This window comes from Podarcis tiliguerta (assembly GCF_965153285.1).
Source record: "Podarcis tiliguerta genome assembly, chromosome: Z".
Taxonomy (NCBI): Eukaryota; Metazoa; Chordata; class Lepidosauria; order Squamata; family Lacertidae; genus Podarcis; species Podarcis tiliguerta.
Genome location: NC_139553.1, coordinates 15,770,899 through 15,787,956, shown reverse-complemented (window position 1 = coordinate 15,787,956; position 17,058 = coordinate 15,770,899). Strand labels below are relative to the sequence as shown.

Genomic DNA, 17,058 nt, shown 5'->3' with positions numbered 1-17,058 from the left:
GAAGACAAAGACAGCCATGCTGCATCCTTTGTTCTCACAGAATAGATCAAAGATTACCTCTTGAGAGAGAGAAGCAGAAGGAGGAAATTGCAAACAGGATGCAGCCTAGGATGTATCAGTCTAACGTTAAAGAGACAGGAAGGTTAGCACCATAGGTCAAAGGTACAGGGACAGTCTGGGAATCTGGGAGTCTGTTGCTCTGTTTTAACCCTGTGCAAAACCCTCTCAGCAAGCTCAGTGGCACCCAAACTTCCGTTGTGTGTGCTCTGCTACCAAGCTGCCAGTGAAGGACAGACAACCCTGAGAGACCTGGAGAATGGACTATTAGATTGGTCCTACCCTGGTAAGTGCCTGGATGGGAAGTCTGCTTGGATGCCGCCACGCCTGCCCCTCCACACACCATAAGCCACATTGAGTTTCAGTTATAACTGTTGCCAAATGCCTTGCCTCTCTGGCAGGAGAAGAAGAATATGCTTGTTGGGCAGTCACTGCTTGAGGCACTTATCTTCCCTAGGAGGCACCAGCCCATTGAAACGCAAATGGGATCCATCAAAATTAGTAACAGGTTGATTCGCTGTGACTCAAATGATCAGATGGAAATCAAGTGCTGCCATTCCTCCAATTCCACCTTTGTGAGAGGCATTCCCAGCTGACTTACAGATGCATAGAAAGCCCATCCATTGCACACTGAAATCACATGGCTTCCCCCTAAAGAATCCTGAGAGCTGTAGTTTGTTAAGGGAATTCTGAATTTGAGCTATGTGATGGGGAAACTACCATTCCCAGTATTCTTTGGGGGAAAGCCATTTGTTTATTTGTGTATTGCATTTATATCCCACCCTTATTTCCAAGGAGCTCAGGGTAGTAGTATACATGGTTCTCCCCCTCCTCGTTTTATCCCCACAAGAGCCCTGTGAAGTAGGTTATAGGCTGGGAAGCAAGTTCATATGCAGTGAGCTTCATGAATCTGAGTGTGGATTTGATTCCTGGTCTCCCAGGTCCTAGCCCAAGACTCTGATCATTGCGCCACACTGATTTTCATGTGCTTTAAATGTGTGTTGGGTGTGCTTTCTATGTACGCTGTGGCTCTGCCCCAAATCCCTGGCGAGATTTTGATTTATTGGTGGGGCGTGAGTCTCTCTAGGGCTGTGTCTCCGTCGTTCTGACTGCTAACTCTGATCCTCTCCCTCTGCTCACAGATCGTGTGCTACATTTACTTCACGCGGATCATTGCTATTCTCATCAAGATCGCCGTTCCATTCCAGTGGAAGTGGCTGTACCAGGTACCCCACCCCCCACTCCAGCATGCTTCTTTCAATGCTGTAACATAACATAAATCTATCATGGAAACCTATTCTTAAGCTTTGGCACTGGTAGCCAATATTTCAAGCCTGATGCTCCCCCCCCCCTTCCTGAAATGTTGGTTCCCCCGCCCACTCTTTCCCCAGTTTTTTTTTTCTTCCTGCAGGTTATTATACGCTAGGACTGAAAAGTAATTGCTTTATTGATCTGAGAACACACACATTCAAGAAATGCCCTTCAGACATTAATTGAGAACACAGAAAGGGTCAGGGAGAGATTATGGGGAAGGGGGGTGGGAACATAGCAAGAAAAGCAAGCCCTAAATTGGAAAATAAATAAATGAAAACTACCCATAAACCATTAGAGATAATAATAAAAATACTTAAGGGTAACAGCCTCATACCTGCAAAGTCAAAGAAACAAAAAAAGAGAATCATTGTAGTTTTGAAATTGGTTTGGTCCATCATCTCCATTAAAAATGGTGTCTAATTTTATCAGGAAATAGATGAAAACCTGCTCGTTGGTCTTGGGAACCATCATGTAAAATTTGCTTACAGTATCTTAAGAGGTGTCCAAATGCATAGCAAACAGGCAGGCAACTTTCCAAAACATATAGTAGATATACAAATCACATTACGATTGGAGCATAAATTTTTAATGGACAGCATCTGATAAAGCTGTGTCAGAGCATCCAATTCACTGCTGACGATGGCAACACTTGCAAAATGTACAAAGGCATGATGGAAAGCCTTTGAACCAACAGTCAGGAAAAACTGCACCTTTGAAAACCTTGCCAGGAGAGATCATCACAGACCACAGCAAGCAGATGAAGCGACGGGCAGAGCACTATCTAGAACTGTACTGGTGGGAAAATGTGGCCGCTCACACAGCAATCGACGGCATCCAGACCCTGCCTGTCTTGGAAGAGCTGGACGTCTCTCCCTCCCTTGTCGAGCTGAAGAGACCATCAACTCTCAGGCATGTGGTAAAGCCCCAGGACAGGAAGGATTCCCAACAGAAGTGCTGAAAGCCAGCCTCAATTCCTCCCTCTTGACTCCTCCATGGCCTCGTATTCCAATGTTGGGGGCAAGGATCCTGCCACAAATCATACGCAACTCCAGCATTGTGACCCTTTACAAAAACTAAAGTGACCGTTGTGACTGCAACAACTACCGTGGGAGCTCCTTGCTTTGTCCTGTGGCCTTGTAGTTCTCAACAGATTGCAGTCACTCACTGACAGGGTCTGTCCTGGGTCATTATGCAGCTTTAGAGCTCAGAGGTCAGCAGCTGACACGATTTTCTCACTGTGTCAGCTGCAGGAGAAAAGAGCAGAGAGGCCTGTTGTGCATTGCCTTCATAGACCTGATGAAGGCCTTTGACCTCATCAGCCAGAAAGGACTCTTCACACTGTTCCACAAGATAGAATGGCCACCTTAGCTCCACAAGATGATTGTGTCCTCCTACAAGAACATGTGTGGCACTGTCCAGTATGATGGCTTATTCTTGGACATCTTACCTATAACTTTATGGACGTGAGTTTTGGTAAGCTTACGATCCCTTGATGCCCCATTGCCTTCCATAAATGCTGCATCAGGAAGATTTTGGGCATCACATGGCAGGACAGTCTCAAACAAAGATGTGCTCTCCCAGGCCCACATTCTTCAACATTCTCAGCATGTTCGCACTCCTGTCTCAGTGACATCTACGCTGGCTTGGTCATGCCCACAGAATGGAAGATGGCAGGATCCCCAAGGACATGTTCTATTCAGGACAGACCCACCGAAACTAACCAGCTTTTCAGACCTGTGCTAGGCTAGACGGAATAATGGTTTCACTTGGAATAAAGTTGCTTCACATGTAAGCACAGGTGATCGATCGTAGCTTCAGCAGTGGCTGAGTCTAATGAACTATGAGCCCCATTTGGGTGGGAGTCCTGTTGCCTAGCAATCTTTTCCAAGTGCCCCTCTCTTCTTTGTTGCAGCTGCTGGATGAAATGGCCACCTTGGTATTCTTCGTCCTCACCGGGTACAAGTTCCGGCCTGCCTCTGACAACCCCTACTTGCAGCTCTCTCAGGACGATGATGATGTCTTGGACATGGAGGCTGTGTAAGGGGCCTGTTTCCTTGTAATAATTTATATTAAGATGTTAAGCATTACTATATACAGTACAGCTTTTTTTAAAGGGGGGAAACAGATAAATTAGGACTCTGCAATTTGTGTCTTGATTTTGGTGCATTCTGATTATAAACAGATATTATGTGACTCTTGTTGCTGTTGTGTGCGTCTGGAAGAATCAATGTTAGACATTGATTCAATCTCAACATTTCTGTTTAATACAGTCCCAACTCTCTGTCTTTCCAAAATTCAAACCCTTCAGTACGAAATGTTCTCTGGAGCAGTGGCAGAAATGGCAGGAAAGGGGGCGCCCCTTAATGTCACTTATGATCCCTCCCTCCCCACCACTTCAACAATTAATATATAATTTGAAACCCAAAGGGTACTTTTGTAGTGCTGGACTTCTACTAGAAAGGAAGACCAATAAATTATAGCAATTGTAAACTGGAGCAGTTACAATTGCTATATTATGATCCAAATCTTAGCTGACTCCATCTGGGACAAACTTTATATGATCCCTCATTCAAACCCAGGTGATTTTGAATGTTGGTCCACCTGGGAAAGGATTTGCAGCAGCAATGTGTGAAGCATTGCTACAATCTACTTTAGGCAATCCAAAGAGTACTTTGCGTATTGGGATTCCCGCCCAGCTCCTGTGGAGTCAGCCTGGCCTACATAGAGCAGCAAGGTGGGGAATTGGGTGAGAGATGTGTTGAATCAGAAGCTCCTAACAAGGTGGGTGGTCCCATGATCTGCTCTATCCTGTTAGGTCAGGAGTGGGGAACTTGTGGCGCTTCAGTTGTGGTTACATCTTCATCTCCTATCATCCCCAGTCAGTGGGGCCTATGTCAAGGGATGATAGGAGCTTGGAACAAGACCTAGGTCACAGGTTCTCATACCCACGTTAGATGTTTTGGGTGGCTCTTGTTCTTGACTCATGTTGCCCAAGATACATGGTTCCAGATCCATTATCTAGCTATCTTTTAGTGTGGCAGACCCCACACTTTGGAACTCCCTGCCTATTGACATCTGGCAGCTGCCTTCACTTTAGTCTTTTTGGCATCTCTAAAAGCAAGCCTATCCTGACATGTAGAACGTTGACATGTGTTTTAATCTGCTTTATAGCTTCACGTTGGTTTCATTTTTCTTTAAATGTTTTAAATAGTTGTTTTTGTTTGCTTATCGTTTAATTGCTTTATACCTTTCTTAAACCACTTCAGTGCTTTATTACAATCAGGTGGTTATATAAATCATATGAGATATCTAAAATAAATTGGCAGGCCTGCGGGTGGGGCTGAATTTGATGGATGGGTGGAGCCACCGACCTGTCAAATCACCTGGCATCTCAATGGCTCTCTTTAGCATTTCAAAGGGACTAGCCTACAGTGTGAAAACCAAATTTGCATTCTTTGCTCTGCTTGCTTTTGGCTCTGGCCTTTTCCACCACTTGCATGTGGCCCTCCGAAAGTTGCCTTGAAGCAAATGTGGCTGTTGGGTTGAAAAAGGTGGGAGGTGGTTTCCATGCTCCAGTTTCAGCCTTCCACTGACTCTTGTCCAGTGGCTAAAGTCTTACACCTTTACTCCCCAAAAGGATCTTGGGATGATTGTCCTGTGAAATGCTCTTGAGCTCTGCTCTGTGTCCCTATCAGCAGGATCAAAGATCTGTTTGCTGGCTTTATGTCCCCTGACGAGAATGATTCTTCTAGACATCTGAATGCCGCAGATGTCTTGCAAAAGCTTTAAATCTAAACTCCCAGGACTGCTGACCTGCTAGAATTTTTCTTCCAAGGCTGCTGAGCCAGCTGCAAATAGAGTGTTAAAGCTTGGACATTTGTTGCTTGTGAAGGTGGTGGAAGCAAGGACCAAAATCCTCCAATGCAGCCCTCCCTGGTCATTGCACTAAAGATCATTGACATGTTCATCATCAGTATTATTATTAATTTATTGCTCACCATTCACCCTAAGGTCTCCAGGGAGTGTCTGTGTGGCAGGGGGTACAACACAACATTAGAAACAATTGAAAGCAACTTATAACCACAAATATAAGGCGGGTCATGAAACGTACACTTCAAGTGTCAAGAGGCCAGTGTCTTCAGCACCCTTTGGAAGCTATGCAGTGAAGATGCCAGACACACCTCTGTGGGGACAGAGTTCTACCACTCAGGTGCCGTATTTTTCGCCCTATAGGACGCACTTTCTCCCCTCCAAAAATGAAGGGAAAATGTGTGTGTGTCCTATGGGGCGAATACAGGCTTTCACTGAAGCCTGGAGAGCGAGAGGCTTTCGCTCTCCAGGCTTCAGGAAGCTCTGCGCGCCGCGCCGGCCTCTGGAGGGTCACGCAGAGCTGCCTGCATTCCGAAGCCTCGGGCGCGCTGACGTAATCCACAAGTACTGGGTGTGTGTGTGGTTCTTGCAGAAGCTAACTGCGGTATGTGTAATTTTTGCAGAGAACCAAGAACATACAAATGAGAGTCAGCATGGTGTAGTGGTTAGAGTGGGACCTTAGGGTGAAGAGCCAATAGTTAATAATAAAAATAGTGTAGTAAGCCCGCAACCTATGTGGGGGTTACGTTTCAGAGATGGCTGCTAAAGCCAAAATTGTGTATTGTCAAAACAGATTGGTTTCAATGGCAGGTGAGATTTCCCAGGTCTTTTTTGCTGGATACCTGTCCCGTTTCCACCCCCCTTCTAGTATATAATTTACCAAGTGTATAATGCTGAATGTACAGACTTAAACGCACATAAATTTCAGGCTTATTGTAATAATAATATTTATTTTAATGATAAATTGTTTGTTTCTTAAACTGTACGCAGGTTTGACATTTTTTTGGGGGGGGGGGTGTTTTTAAATAAGTAAAGCAGCTTCGTTGAGTCTAATCCCAGCTGGGAGAAAGGGGTGGGGAATAGGGTGCATGGAATGCTTTTGCTTGTGGCACATGTGCCCGCCAGTCTTTTGATGGCAACCCACAGATTGCCACATCTTTTTGATGTGCACTCTTCTCTTTTTTAACTAAATTACATCTCTTTCACCCAGGAATGGGTTGTCGCGGGGGGCGGGGGCGGGGAGAACCTTCCCGCCATGCAGCCCTGGTTGGGGCAAGAACAGCACTGAAGTGTTGCCTTATCTCTAAGCGATTTTTTTTCTCCTGTCCTCCTCCCCACAGGGTGACAACTTCGGGGGTCATGGAAGGTATGAAGAAAGTCAAGAAGGTGGTCAACGGCTCGTCGTCGGAGCCCCAAGGCGAGAGGGAGAGTGCTGCATGATGGAGTCAATACTTTCACCACCACCTCCGTTTCTTCTTCTCTCCCTTCTGCGCCCCCCACCCCACCCCCAAAATTAGGACAAGGCAGCACTTTCAGATAAACTTTAATTTATTGATTTTCTGCTTCCCTCAACAGAAGGGGAGCAAGTTGAGTTTCCTGATATGGGAACTGGAGAACATAGGGCAGGGGGAAATGGCGGCCGGGGGTGGGTGGGGGCAAAATCCTGTGCAAAATTGAGAGAGAATCACAATCCTGCGTAGTCATTTGTCCTGAGGATTTGTGGCTCTTCTAGAGCCTTGCAAGGAAGCTCTCCTGTTTTCTGGTGATGGCAGATTTGTTTTAATTTTTTTAACCTTTTAACATTTTTTGCTAAAGTTTTTTAACGCTCCTCCTGCTTTCTTTCGGAAACTTGACTGTGAGAAAGGAAATAGAACCACCGGTTCTATTTGGCTCTTTGGGACACAACTTCCAAATGTGAAAAAACCTGGTGAAAGTTGTATATGTAAAAGTATATATGTATATCTATATTTTATATGATGCCTTCTGACATGCACCCCTCCCTGCAATGTGTAACTTTTTGTGTGTGCTGGGGAGATTTGACAAAATGGTATTAAAGGTGTTGGGTGTGGCGCAGGGGAGATCTTTTGGGGTTTACTTGTAAATGTTGTGCTGAGTTTAGGCATCTTTTTCTCTCCCCCTTTTTTCATTTGAATGGGGAGCAAATAGGAATTCTGCCTCCAGATAGGAATAGGAATGTTTTCTATCTTTTTTCTTCCTTTTTTGAGACCAAGGCTTCCTTACTACCCTCTTTAATGGTGTGGACCAAAAAGCTGGGTCCCATTTTGACTCTATGCAGTTCCCTCAAGGGGTTCCAAATATGTGCAATGGAGGGGGGGATATTCACTGAATTATTATTATTATTATTGTTATTATTATTATTTCTTCTCCCCCTTTGCTGAAAAGTGGTGAGGTCAGGTTTCAAATCCCCGCCCCAAATAAATTACTGCATATAAGGAGTGATCCATGAACAGCTGCTGCTAGAGGGTTTCTTGGCTAGAGGATCGGTGAAGCCGAGCTCTCCAAATTCTTGGGAATACTCTCAAGAAAGGAACCCCTGCTGCTTGCTTTCATATGTGAAATGGGGTGATTCACAAGCAGTGCAAGAAATCTCTCTTTGCATTGAGAAAACAGCCCGAGCAGGTCTCTGACCTCACAACGGAAATTCTGTCTTCACTCTGTGAAGAGAACATCAGCCTTTTCTCTTTCTTTGCTTATGCATTGTGAGCTAAAAACCCCTTTTCCCTCCTCTTCCATTGCCCCCTTCTCCACCTGGCTAGCTTGGGGATAATGCGTGGAAATTGCATTGCCCTTGGGCAGAGCAAATGTGAGCTGGCAAAGCAAGTGAGCAGAGAGAGAGTTTGTTCACCTGGCAGCTGGAGGGACCCCTGGGGTCTCCAGTCAGGAAGATAATAATGTATGAAGGGTTACAAAGAAAAGCTGCATCCTACCATTTAGATGTGCTGGCTTCTGGAAGAGCGGGATCAACGAGTGACCTGCTGTTGAATCAGGAGCCATGTGGTCCTAAGGTCCTTTCTTCTTGTTTATTGTGAGTGAGGTCTCTTCAAACAGCAGCTGGCAGGTCAAGAAGTGTCAATACATGTCTTCTGTGCTCATCCAAAGTTGTGCTCTCTCCCAAAGTTTGCATGAAGGAGACACAAAGCTATCTCAAAGAGAGGCAGGGTATCGTCTTCCCACAAGAACAGCCCTATCAGCCTCAAGATGCCATTGGTGTTGAACTCCGCCGCTCAGATATTTGGTGGGGCCACCGGCCAGGATCATAGCATCTTGAGCTCTGGTATGGCTTGCCCACTAAGGGTTCATTCAGTAGCCATCAACCTTGCTTCAGCCAGCCAGACTCTCCCAACTTCAGTCAGCCCATTAGAAGTTTTGTTGACGGACAAATGGCAACGTCAGTAGTTTGGGTGAAGTTGAGGAAGAGGCCATCTTTTGACAGTACAATCTCCACATATCCCACTCCTTTCCTTGTCTTCCACCTACCCATCCTTCCTGCAGAATGAAGGAACTGGACAAAAAGCACTACCCCCCCCCCCAAAAAAAAACCATGCCTCTCAGTAGATTGCAACATAATGCTAATGCAAATGTTCCACCAGGGAAGGATTTTTCCTTGTCCATTGGAACATCCTCCCCCAACCGCCACAGTATACACCCCTAAGTCTGTTACAGAGATTCCCCTGATCCTCTGGAGCCAATCTGGGGACAGTGCACAGCTTTCACAGGAGGAGGCAGGGGAAAGTCCTACTGTACAAGTAGAAATCATTCTGCTAACACAATTACTTAGTTGGATGCTCTGGGTTGAAGCTTTATAAGGCCTTTGGGTCCAGCTGGCCTGTAAACAGAGGAGAGATTGCAAGAACAAGAGCTTTCCATTGGGCTGAGAGTGGGAAGTGTTTCTTGGCCTGCAGCAGAACAGGAGCTGGCATGTACAAGTATGGGGGGCTCAGTCACTCTTCCACTCGTCGAAACCCGACGCTTTTAAATGTTGTCGACTCTGAATCATACTATTGATGTTTTTAAAAAATGGGTAGGTTGTTTTGCGGGGCGGGGGGAGTGGATGACTCCCCCCCCCCAACTGATGTTTCATCTTCATCCTAAAATGAGCTCAGCTTTCCTCTAGGCGCTTCACCCACTCCTCTCTTTGACAGCCAAATCTTTTGGACAAGCAGCCAAGAGAGTTTTCTCCACCCAGTGTGTTCCCTTCAAATGATGCTTCAAAAACCAGGACTGTGCCACTTTTTAAAAAATAAAAAGTATCCCTTTTTAAAGGTGGGTAGGAAGAAGGAACAGCTTCTCTCGCTCCCAGTTCCTCCTTTCTCTCTCTGGAATCCATTGTGCAACTGCTCTAGAACCCATTATGTGACTGTGCTGGAACCTATGTTTTCTTGCAGAGTGCACTCATACCAGATGTGTCCTCACTCCCAGTGGAGATTTTGGCATCGCACACTGAAAAAAAGGAGCTTGCACCATCCACATCAACCCAGGGGATAGTCCTGCTTTCTTTTTTTAAAGACCTGTGTAGGTGGAGGACCAATTGGGTAGCTTAGCAAAGAGACTTGGTTAATCTCAGAAAATAGGTCCGCATGATTCCTGATTTATTTATTTATTTGTAACATGGGCTACACCTGCAGCCCTCTGGATGTTTTTGGACTACAACTCCCATTGTCCCTGGATAATTGGCCTTGCTGGCTGCTGGGAGTTGGAGTCGGATAACATCTGGAAGGTCACAGGTTCCTTCACCGCTGGAACTTTTAGAAGTTAAAATAATAGATCCTTTTTTCAAAAAAGAAAAAAAAGAAAGGTGTGCGGTTTATTTTATTGGGTGCTTCAAACATCTGTGTATTCCTTCATGAATCTCTTCATGTTTTAAAGTTGTTGTTTTTTAACCTTTTATCAGAATAGATATATGAAATGGCAGTATTTCTGTAAAGGGGAGCAGGGGGCAATACCAATCAGGGGACCTTTTCTCTCTCTATGTAATGTGGTTTTTCTGATATGGAAGAGATGTACAAAATAAAAGACTTGATGACTAGGAAACTTTCTCCTGGGCTGCTTTATTTAAAAAATGGCCTCCTCCTGGGCTGGGTTGAACTGCTGTGAGAGACATGGTTCATATTGACATATTCTATAGCCAGTACAGGGAGTGGTTAAAGGAGGAAGGGGGGGGGTTTCCCTTTAGGTGCTGCTGGTGGGCTTCCACAAGCATCTGTCCAGCCAGTGAGAAACCAGATTCTGGGATCGGAGTTTTTTTCTTACTCCCTCTTGGTTGCACTAAAGCATCACAGGGATGAGGACAAATAAAAGAAAGTCCTTCTTCACTCGGTGCATAGTTAAACAATGGAACTTGTCCCCCCTGGAGGCAGTGGTCGCCACCAATTTGGATGGCTTTAAAAGAGGATTGGACAAATGCATGGAGGAGACGAATATTAATGGCCACTAGCCACAATGGCTCTGCTCTGCTTTTGAATACCAGTTGCTGGAAACCACAGGAGGGAAGCATCCTCTTGTGGTTGAATCCTGCTTGTGGGCTTCCTGTAGGCACCTGGGTGGCTACTGAGAAGAGAGGATTCTCAATTAGATGGGCCAGCAGGGCTGTTGCGTTCTGTCTCCACTGACAGAGACAATATGTCTCTGAACACCACTTTCTGGGAATCTCAAGTGGGAAGAGTTGCTGTTTCACCCAGGTCCTGCAAGTGGGGCATCTGATTGGCCACTGTGAGCTGGGTGGACCCCAATGGACTGCTTTAGTAGAAGGAAGGGTCTTTGCATCTTTTGATCATGCCTAGTAGCTGTTGATAGCCTCATCCTCCGTTGGACAAGATGACCCTTGGGGTTCCCTTCCAACTTAACAATTCCATGATTCTATTATCCTTTTAATTATGCTTGTTTGTATATCCTACTAAGTCTGTCCTGGGTTGCTCACCATTCTGTGACGATCCGTGTGTCGATTATCCTTTGGTGTAATGTCTTCCTCCCCCCTCAAATGCCCTCATTTCAAGATGTTTGGCACACCTCCCTTCCTTCAGGCTGATAAGTGTCTTCATCTGTATTCCTGCCTGTCAGATAATTCCGAACTAGGGCAGCACAGTTTTTAATCAATGCTTTTCAGTGGCAGTGTTAAGAACCTCCCCCACCTTCCCTTCTGTCTCTTACCTTCCCTTCTGCCCTGTTTGGTGAATTTCTGCATTTGGAAATAAGATTGTAAGAAGTGCCTGCTGGATCAGGCTTGGTGGGCTGATGGGAACTGGAGTTCTACAATAGAGAAAGAGAGTCACCTCTGATCTAAGGAGAGGTATTTCCTTCAAGGAGCTCAAGGCAGCATACATTATGCTGCACCTCATTAAATCACAGAACAGACTTCTCACGTCCTGGTGGGATGACCTTCTCACCCAGGCTGGCCACTGGATCCTCCTGAACAGGAAAAAACAAAGTAGGACTTCAACTGCTTGAGTGACAAGATGTGACACCTGATTTTCTTGGATCTTGGGGATTTAGATCATGGTTAGGAGATACTGGGCACATAAAGGTAAAGGTAAAGGGACCCCTGACCATTAGGTCCAGTCGTGACAGACTCTGGGGTTGCGGCACTCATCTCACTTTACTGGCCGAGGGAGCTGGCGTACAGCTTCCAGGTCATGTGGCCAGCATGACTAAGCCGCTTCTGGCAAACCAGAGCAGCGCATGGAAACACCGTTTACCTTCCTGCCGAAGTGGTACCTATTTATCTACTTGCACTTTGACGTGCTTTCAAACTGCTAGGTTGGCAGGAGCAGGGACCGAACAACGGGAACTCCCCCCATTGCGGGGATTCGAACTGCTGACCTTCTGATCGGCAAGTCCTAGGCTCTGTGGTTTAACCCACAGCGCCACCCGTGCTTACTTACACAGCCTGTAGTTAAACTATGGAACTCACTCCCATGCAGGGGTTCCAATAAAATATTGGGGGACCCACGGAAGCCCTACCCAACATAATCACATGACGCAGTGCAAAGACACAGTGCATAGACACAAATATTTTATTGGGGGGGCGAAGGCACCTCGGTTCCTAGGAGTTGGCTCCTCTGCTCCCACAGGAGGCAGTTATGGCCACCAACATGGATGGCTTTAAAAGAGAAGGCTATTGATGGCTACTAGCCATTATGGCTTTGCTCTGCCTCCATAGTTGAAGACAGCAAGGCTTCTGAATACTAGTTGCTGGAAACCACAGGAGGGGAGGGTGTACTTGCACTTGAATCCTGCTTGTGGGTTTCCCACCGGCATCTGATTGGCCACACAGAGGGGGGTGCTGGAGTAGGAGGGCCACTGGCCTTTACCCAGCAGGTGGCTTTTATGTTTCTCAACCTCAGTGTAGATAGACAATCCTGAGCTAGATGGACTCAATGTAAGAGGAGGCCTGCATTCTCCACCACTTTTGCTTCTCATCGCACCACAAGCTTTTTCTAACTCGCCTGCCACCCACCTGGAGTCACGAGTCATCGCAACAATGCGATGGCACATTGTGTCATGAGATGACACATGACACAGCTGGCTGTCAAATGCTTCAGATTACGAGTCAGGATATTGGCAGGTGGTAAATTTCACAAGAGCCTTGATTACTGAGTTACAAGGAAGGACATTAGACGTTCCCAGAAGTTAGAATTGATCAGGGAGGGAAATGTATGTACTTTACTCTGGAGTCGCACGACAGCAGTATGAGGTCTCAGTCCTTTGGATCTGAGATTAGCATAATTGCTCCTTGGGTTGAACCTGTTGAATATTACTCTTTAGATAGTGTCATTAATGTGAGCAGAAACCCTCGGAGGAGGACAGGGCCGGGTCCGCAGCTTCATTAGCTTAACAATCAAGCTTTGACTCGCTTTGAAAAGGCTCATAAAAAAGCAACAAAAAATAGAACCTGCCCACATGACTCTGACACAGAAACATTGCACATGCACTATGTAAAATAACAATGAACGTTCTCGAGAGGAAGCTGATAAAATGTGGGTTGAACAAGGTAACCATTTGGTGGATTTGTATCTGGTTGACTGACCGAGCCCAATGAGAGTGCTCATTAATGGTTCCTCATAATCTTGCAAAAAAATGACAAGTGGGGTGTCACAGGGTTCTGTCCTGGGCCAGCTGTTGTTCAACATCTTTATAAATGACTTGAATGAAGGAATTGAGGGGATGGTCATTAAATTTGCAGATGACACCAAACTGGGAGGGGTAGCTAATGCCATAGAAGACAGAATCAGAATTCAAAATGACCTTAACGGATTGGAGAACTGGGCTCAAGCTAACAAAATGAATTTCAATAGGGACAAACATAAAGTTTTCAACTTAGACAGGAAGAACCGTCCAGATGCACAAATATAGGATGGGGGACACCTGGCTTGCTAGCAGTACATGTGAAAAGGATCTATGGGTCTTGGTGGACCACAAGCTTAACATGTGTCAACAGTGTGATGCGACAACAAAAAAAAGCTAATGCTATTCTAGGCTTGATCAACAGCATTATAGTGTCCAGATCAGGGGAAGTAATAGTATAACTTTATTCTGAATGTCAGTCAGACCACACTTGGAATACTGTGTCCAATTCTGGGATGTTGACAAGCTGGAAGGTGTGCAAGGAGGGCAACCAAGATCAAGGGTCTGGAAACTCAGCCTTATGAGGAGCGCTGGAAGGAGCTGGGTATGTTTAGCCTGGAAAAGAGGAGACCGAGAGGAGATATGATAGCCATCTCTAAATATCTTAAGGGCTGTCATATGGAGGAAGGAACATGCTTGTTTTCTCCTGCTCTGTAGGGTAGGACTCAAACCAATGTCTTCAAGTTGCAAGAAAGGAGATTCTGACTAATCATTTGGAAAAACTTTCTGGCAGTAAGAGCAGTGGAACAAACTCCCACAAGAGGTGACGGACTCTCCTTCCTTGGAGGTTTTTAACAGAGGTTGGATGGCCATCTGTCAGGGAGGCTTTAGTTGAGATTCCTGCATTAAGGCGGTTGGACTAGATGACCCTTGGGGTCCCTTCCAACTCTACAGTTCTATGATTCTACCCCTCTTCTCTCCACCCCCTCCACCCCTCTCTTCTCTCCCAACCTGATACTGTATACAACATTAAAGCCTCACGTCAAATATAACTTGATCTGTAGAAAGACACTATGAACTGAAAGCAGAAATGCTGCATGTACTTTTGTAAACCAAGAAAATCTTCAATACAAACATGGTCAAGGGGATGGAGTGACCCAATGAGGAAATGTTCCAGCATTTGGGGCCTTCTTAGTTTAGAGAAAGAGGCATGGTTGAAATTATTCATGGTATGCAAGAAATGGATAGAGAGCAGTTTTTCTTCCTTTCTTATACAGTGGTACCTCGGGATGCGAATGGGATCCGTTCTGGAGCCCCGTTCGCATCCTGAACGGAACGTAAGATGCGATGGCATGTCCGCACGTGCACAGGTCACGCTTTGCCGCTTCTGCACATGTGAGTGACGTAATTTTGAGTGCTCATGCGCTAGCGGCGAAACCCGGAAGTAACGCACTCCGTTACTTTCGGGTTGCCGCAGAGCGCAACCTGAAAACACTCAAACTGAAGGACATTTAACCCAAGGTATGACTGTATACATGATTTCAGGGTGTCCAAAGAAACTGAATGTTTGAAGACTTGACAGACAAAATAAAGCATTTCTTCAAGTCTCTGCTTGGGCATTACCTATTTTGATGAGCCTGGGGTAGCTTAGTCAGTTGAGCATGAGACTGAATCTCAGGGTTGTGAGTTCGAGCCCCACCCTGAGCAAAAGATTTCTGCATTGCTGGGGGTTGGACAAAATGACCCTTGTGATACCTTCCAGCTCTATGTTCCTATGCAGCACATGGGTAAACTATGAAAATTGTTCCTGCAAGCGCCAATTATGGCCACCAACTTGGATGGCTTTAAAACGATTAGACAAATTCACGGAGGAGAAGAGGCTATCAGTGGCTGCTAGTCACAGATACCAGTTGCTGGAAGCCACAGGAAGGGAGAGTGGGACCTACTTGTGGGTTTCTCATTGGGGCATCTGGTCAGCCACTGTGAGAACAAATAGGACACTAGCCTGACCCAGGAGCCTCTTCTTATGTTCTTAATTTAAAATTCAGGGCAAGGGGGATATGGAGGAAACGGGTTTGTGCCACACCAATGTTCTGGGGGACAGACGAAGAGGTGACAATATAAAGAGTACAGTTAAGGCAGCAGAAGGTCTTTGGGATGCCTGGAGGTACAATAACATTGCAAAAGAGGCAGACTCTGCCAGTGTTGTCCTTGGCTTCTTCCCGGAGGCCAGGAAGGGCTGCCGAAGGCGTCTCTGGCTGCTGTGGTCTGGAACTGAATCATCTGGGGCAATCTTAAAATAGCCCTCCTGTGAGGTTGTGCCTTGCCAGTCAAGGAGTGGATCAATGGTGTGTCTGCAGATTGGAGACCGGGGGGGGGGGGGGGCTTTCAACGGGCAAAGAAACCGCTTCTCAAAAAAATCAGGGGGCATCAAAAACAGCCTTTGCGTATTGCCCTGAAGGCCCAGCTGGCATGGTTTTCAAGTGGATCCTTGAGATCATAGATTCATAGAATTCTAGAGCTCGAAGGATCCCAAAGGGCCATCAAGTCTTTTGCAAAGCAGGAATATCTATATGCCCAGCCCATCGTTTAGCTGCTCCTGCTCAACAGCACTGCCCTAACTCATCAGCTGCCCACCCAAAGAGTACTTTGAGAGATATGGTTGGGACCTGCCACAAAATGTTGCAGTGGGTGTTCCTGTTCAGGGTACCAGTCAACCAACTATGCCTTCTTTCAATATATGCTATTCTGTCAGTTCTCCCACATGCCCAGTTCAGTTCTCCATTCTCCCATCCACAAGTGCTTCATAATCAATGGCTACTTAGTACACTCAGTCCTCATTGGGCTGTCTGTCTGTCTGTCTGATTTTATTTTTTAGGCCTTATTATGAATGACAAAGGCATCGTTTTAAAAATGTTATTGCATTTTGTAACTTCATGTTATTCTTTCCCCCCATGAGTTGCCTTGAGCATTGTTTTTGACAGAAAGGCAGTACAGTGGTACCTTGGGTTAAGAACTTAATTCGTTCTGGAGGTCCAATCTTAACCTGAAACTGTTCTTAACTGAAGCACCACTTTAGCTAATGAGGCCTCCCGCTGCCGCTGCCATGAGATTTCTGTTCTCATCCTGAAGCAAAGTTCTTAACCTGAGGTACTATTTCTGGGTTAGCGGAGTCTGTAACCTGAAGAGTCTGTAACCCGAGGTACCACTGTATACAAATCAGTGGTGTTGTTTCCTTTGGAGCATCTATGGGAAGAGGTTGCTGGACCAGATGGTCCCCCTTTGGCCTGATCCAGCTGCAAGGCTCTTATTTATTATTTACCTATTGCAATCATATCCCACCTTTCCTCCAAGGAGATCAAGGTGGTGCCTGTGATTCCCCTTCCTCCCCACTTCATCACCACCACAACAACCCTGCAAGGTGGTATATGCCAAGAGAAAGTAACTGTCCCCAAGGTCTTCCAGGTCCTAGTCCCATGCTCTAACCACTGCACCATTCTGCCTCTCTTCTTAGGGTCCTACCGTCTCCTTGGGATGAGGCAGGTGAGAAATCTGAACCACACAGGTATTTTATTTTATTTTTTAATAAACATCTATTAAAAAGTAACAATACATCTTTGTCCACTGCTATGGTATCACAGAATGATCACTCCAATCCTCAATCCCGCATCACTGTCATGTTGACTTGTCGAATACCCTCAATAGGAACCTAACTACCGATCCGGTTTGCTAGAC

The 17,058-nt window shown here is 45.9% G+C and overlaps 1 protein-coding gene across 3 annotated transcripts in view; it reads left to right on the top strand.

Annotated features, from left to right (window-relative positions):
* GPR107 (G protein-coupled receptor 107) overlaps positions 1–10,293 on the top strand; it is a 47,981-nt gene extending 37,688 nt beyond the window's left edge. For 2 of the 3 annotated variants that reach the window (XR_014507227.1, XM_083423785.1), the window contains 3 exons: positions 1,200–1,283; positions 3,284–3,408; positions 6,582–10,293. Coding sequence is in view for 1 of the 3 variants with exons in the window: in XM_083423785.1 (XP_083279911.1) it covers positions 1,200–1,283; positions 3,284–3,408; positions 6,582–6,681 (309 nt within the window). In the remaining 2 variants the exon portion in view is untranslated. The remainder of the gene's footprint in view (positions 1–1,199; positions 1,284–3,283; positions 3,409–6,581) is intronic. The other variant, XR_014507228.1, reaches the window with a different exon arrangement.
* Positions 10,294–17,058: the final 6,765 nt, after the last annotated feature.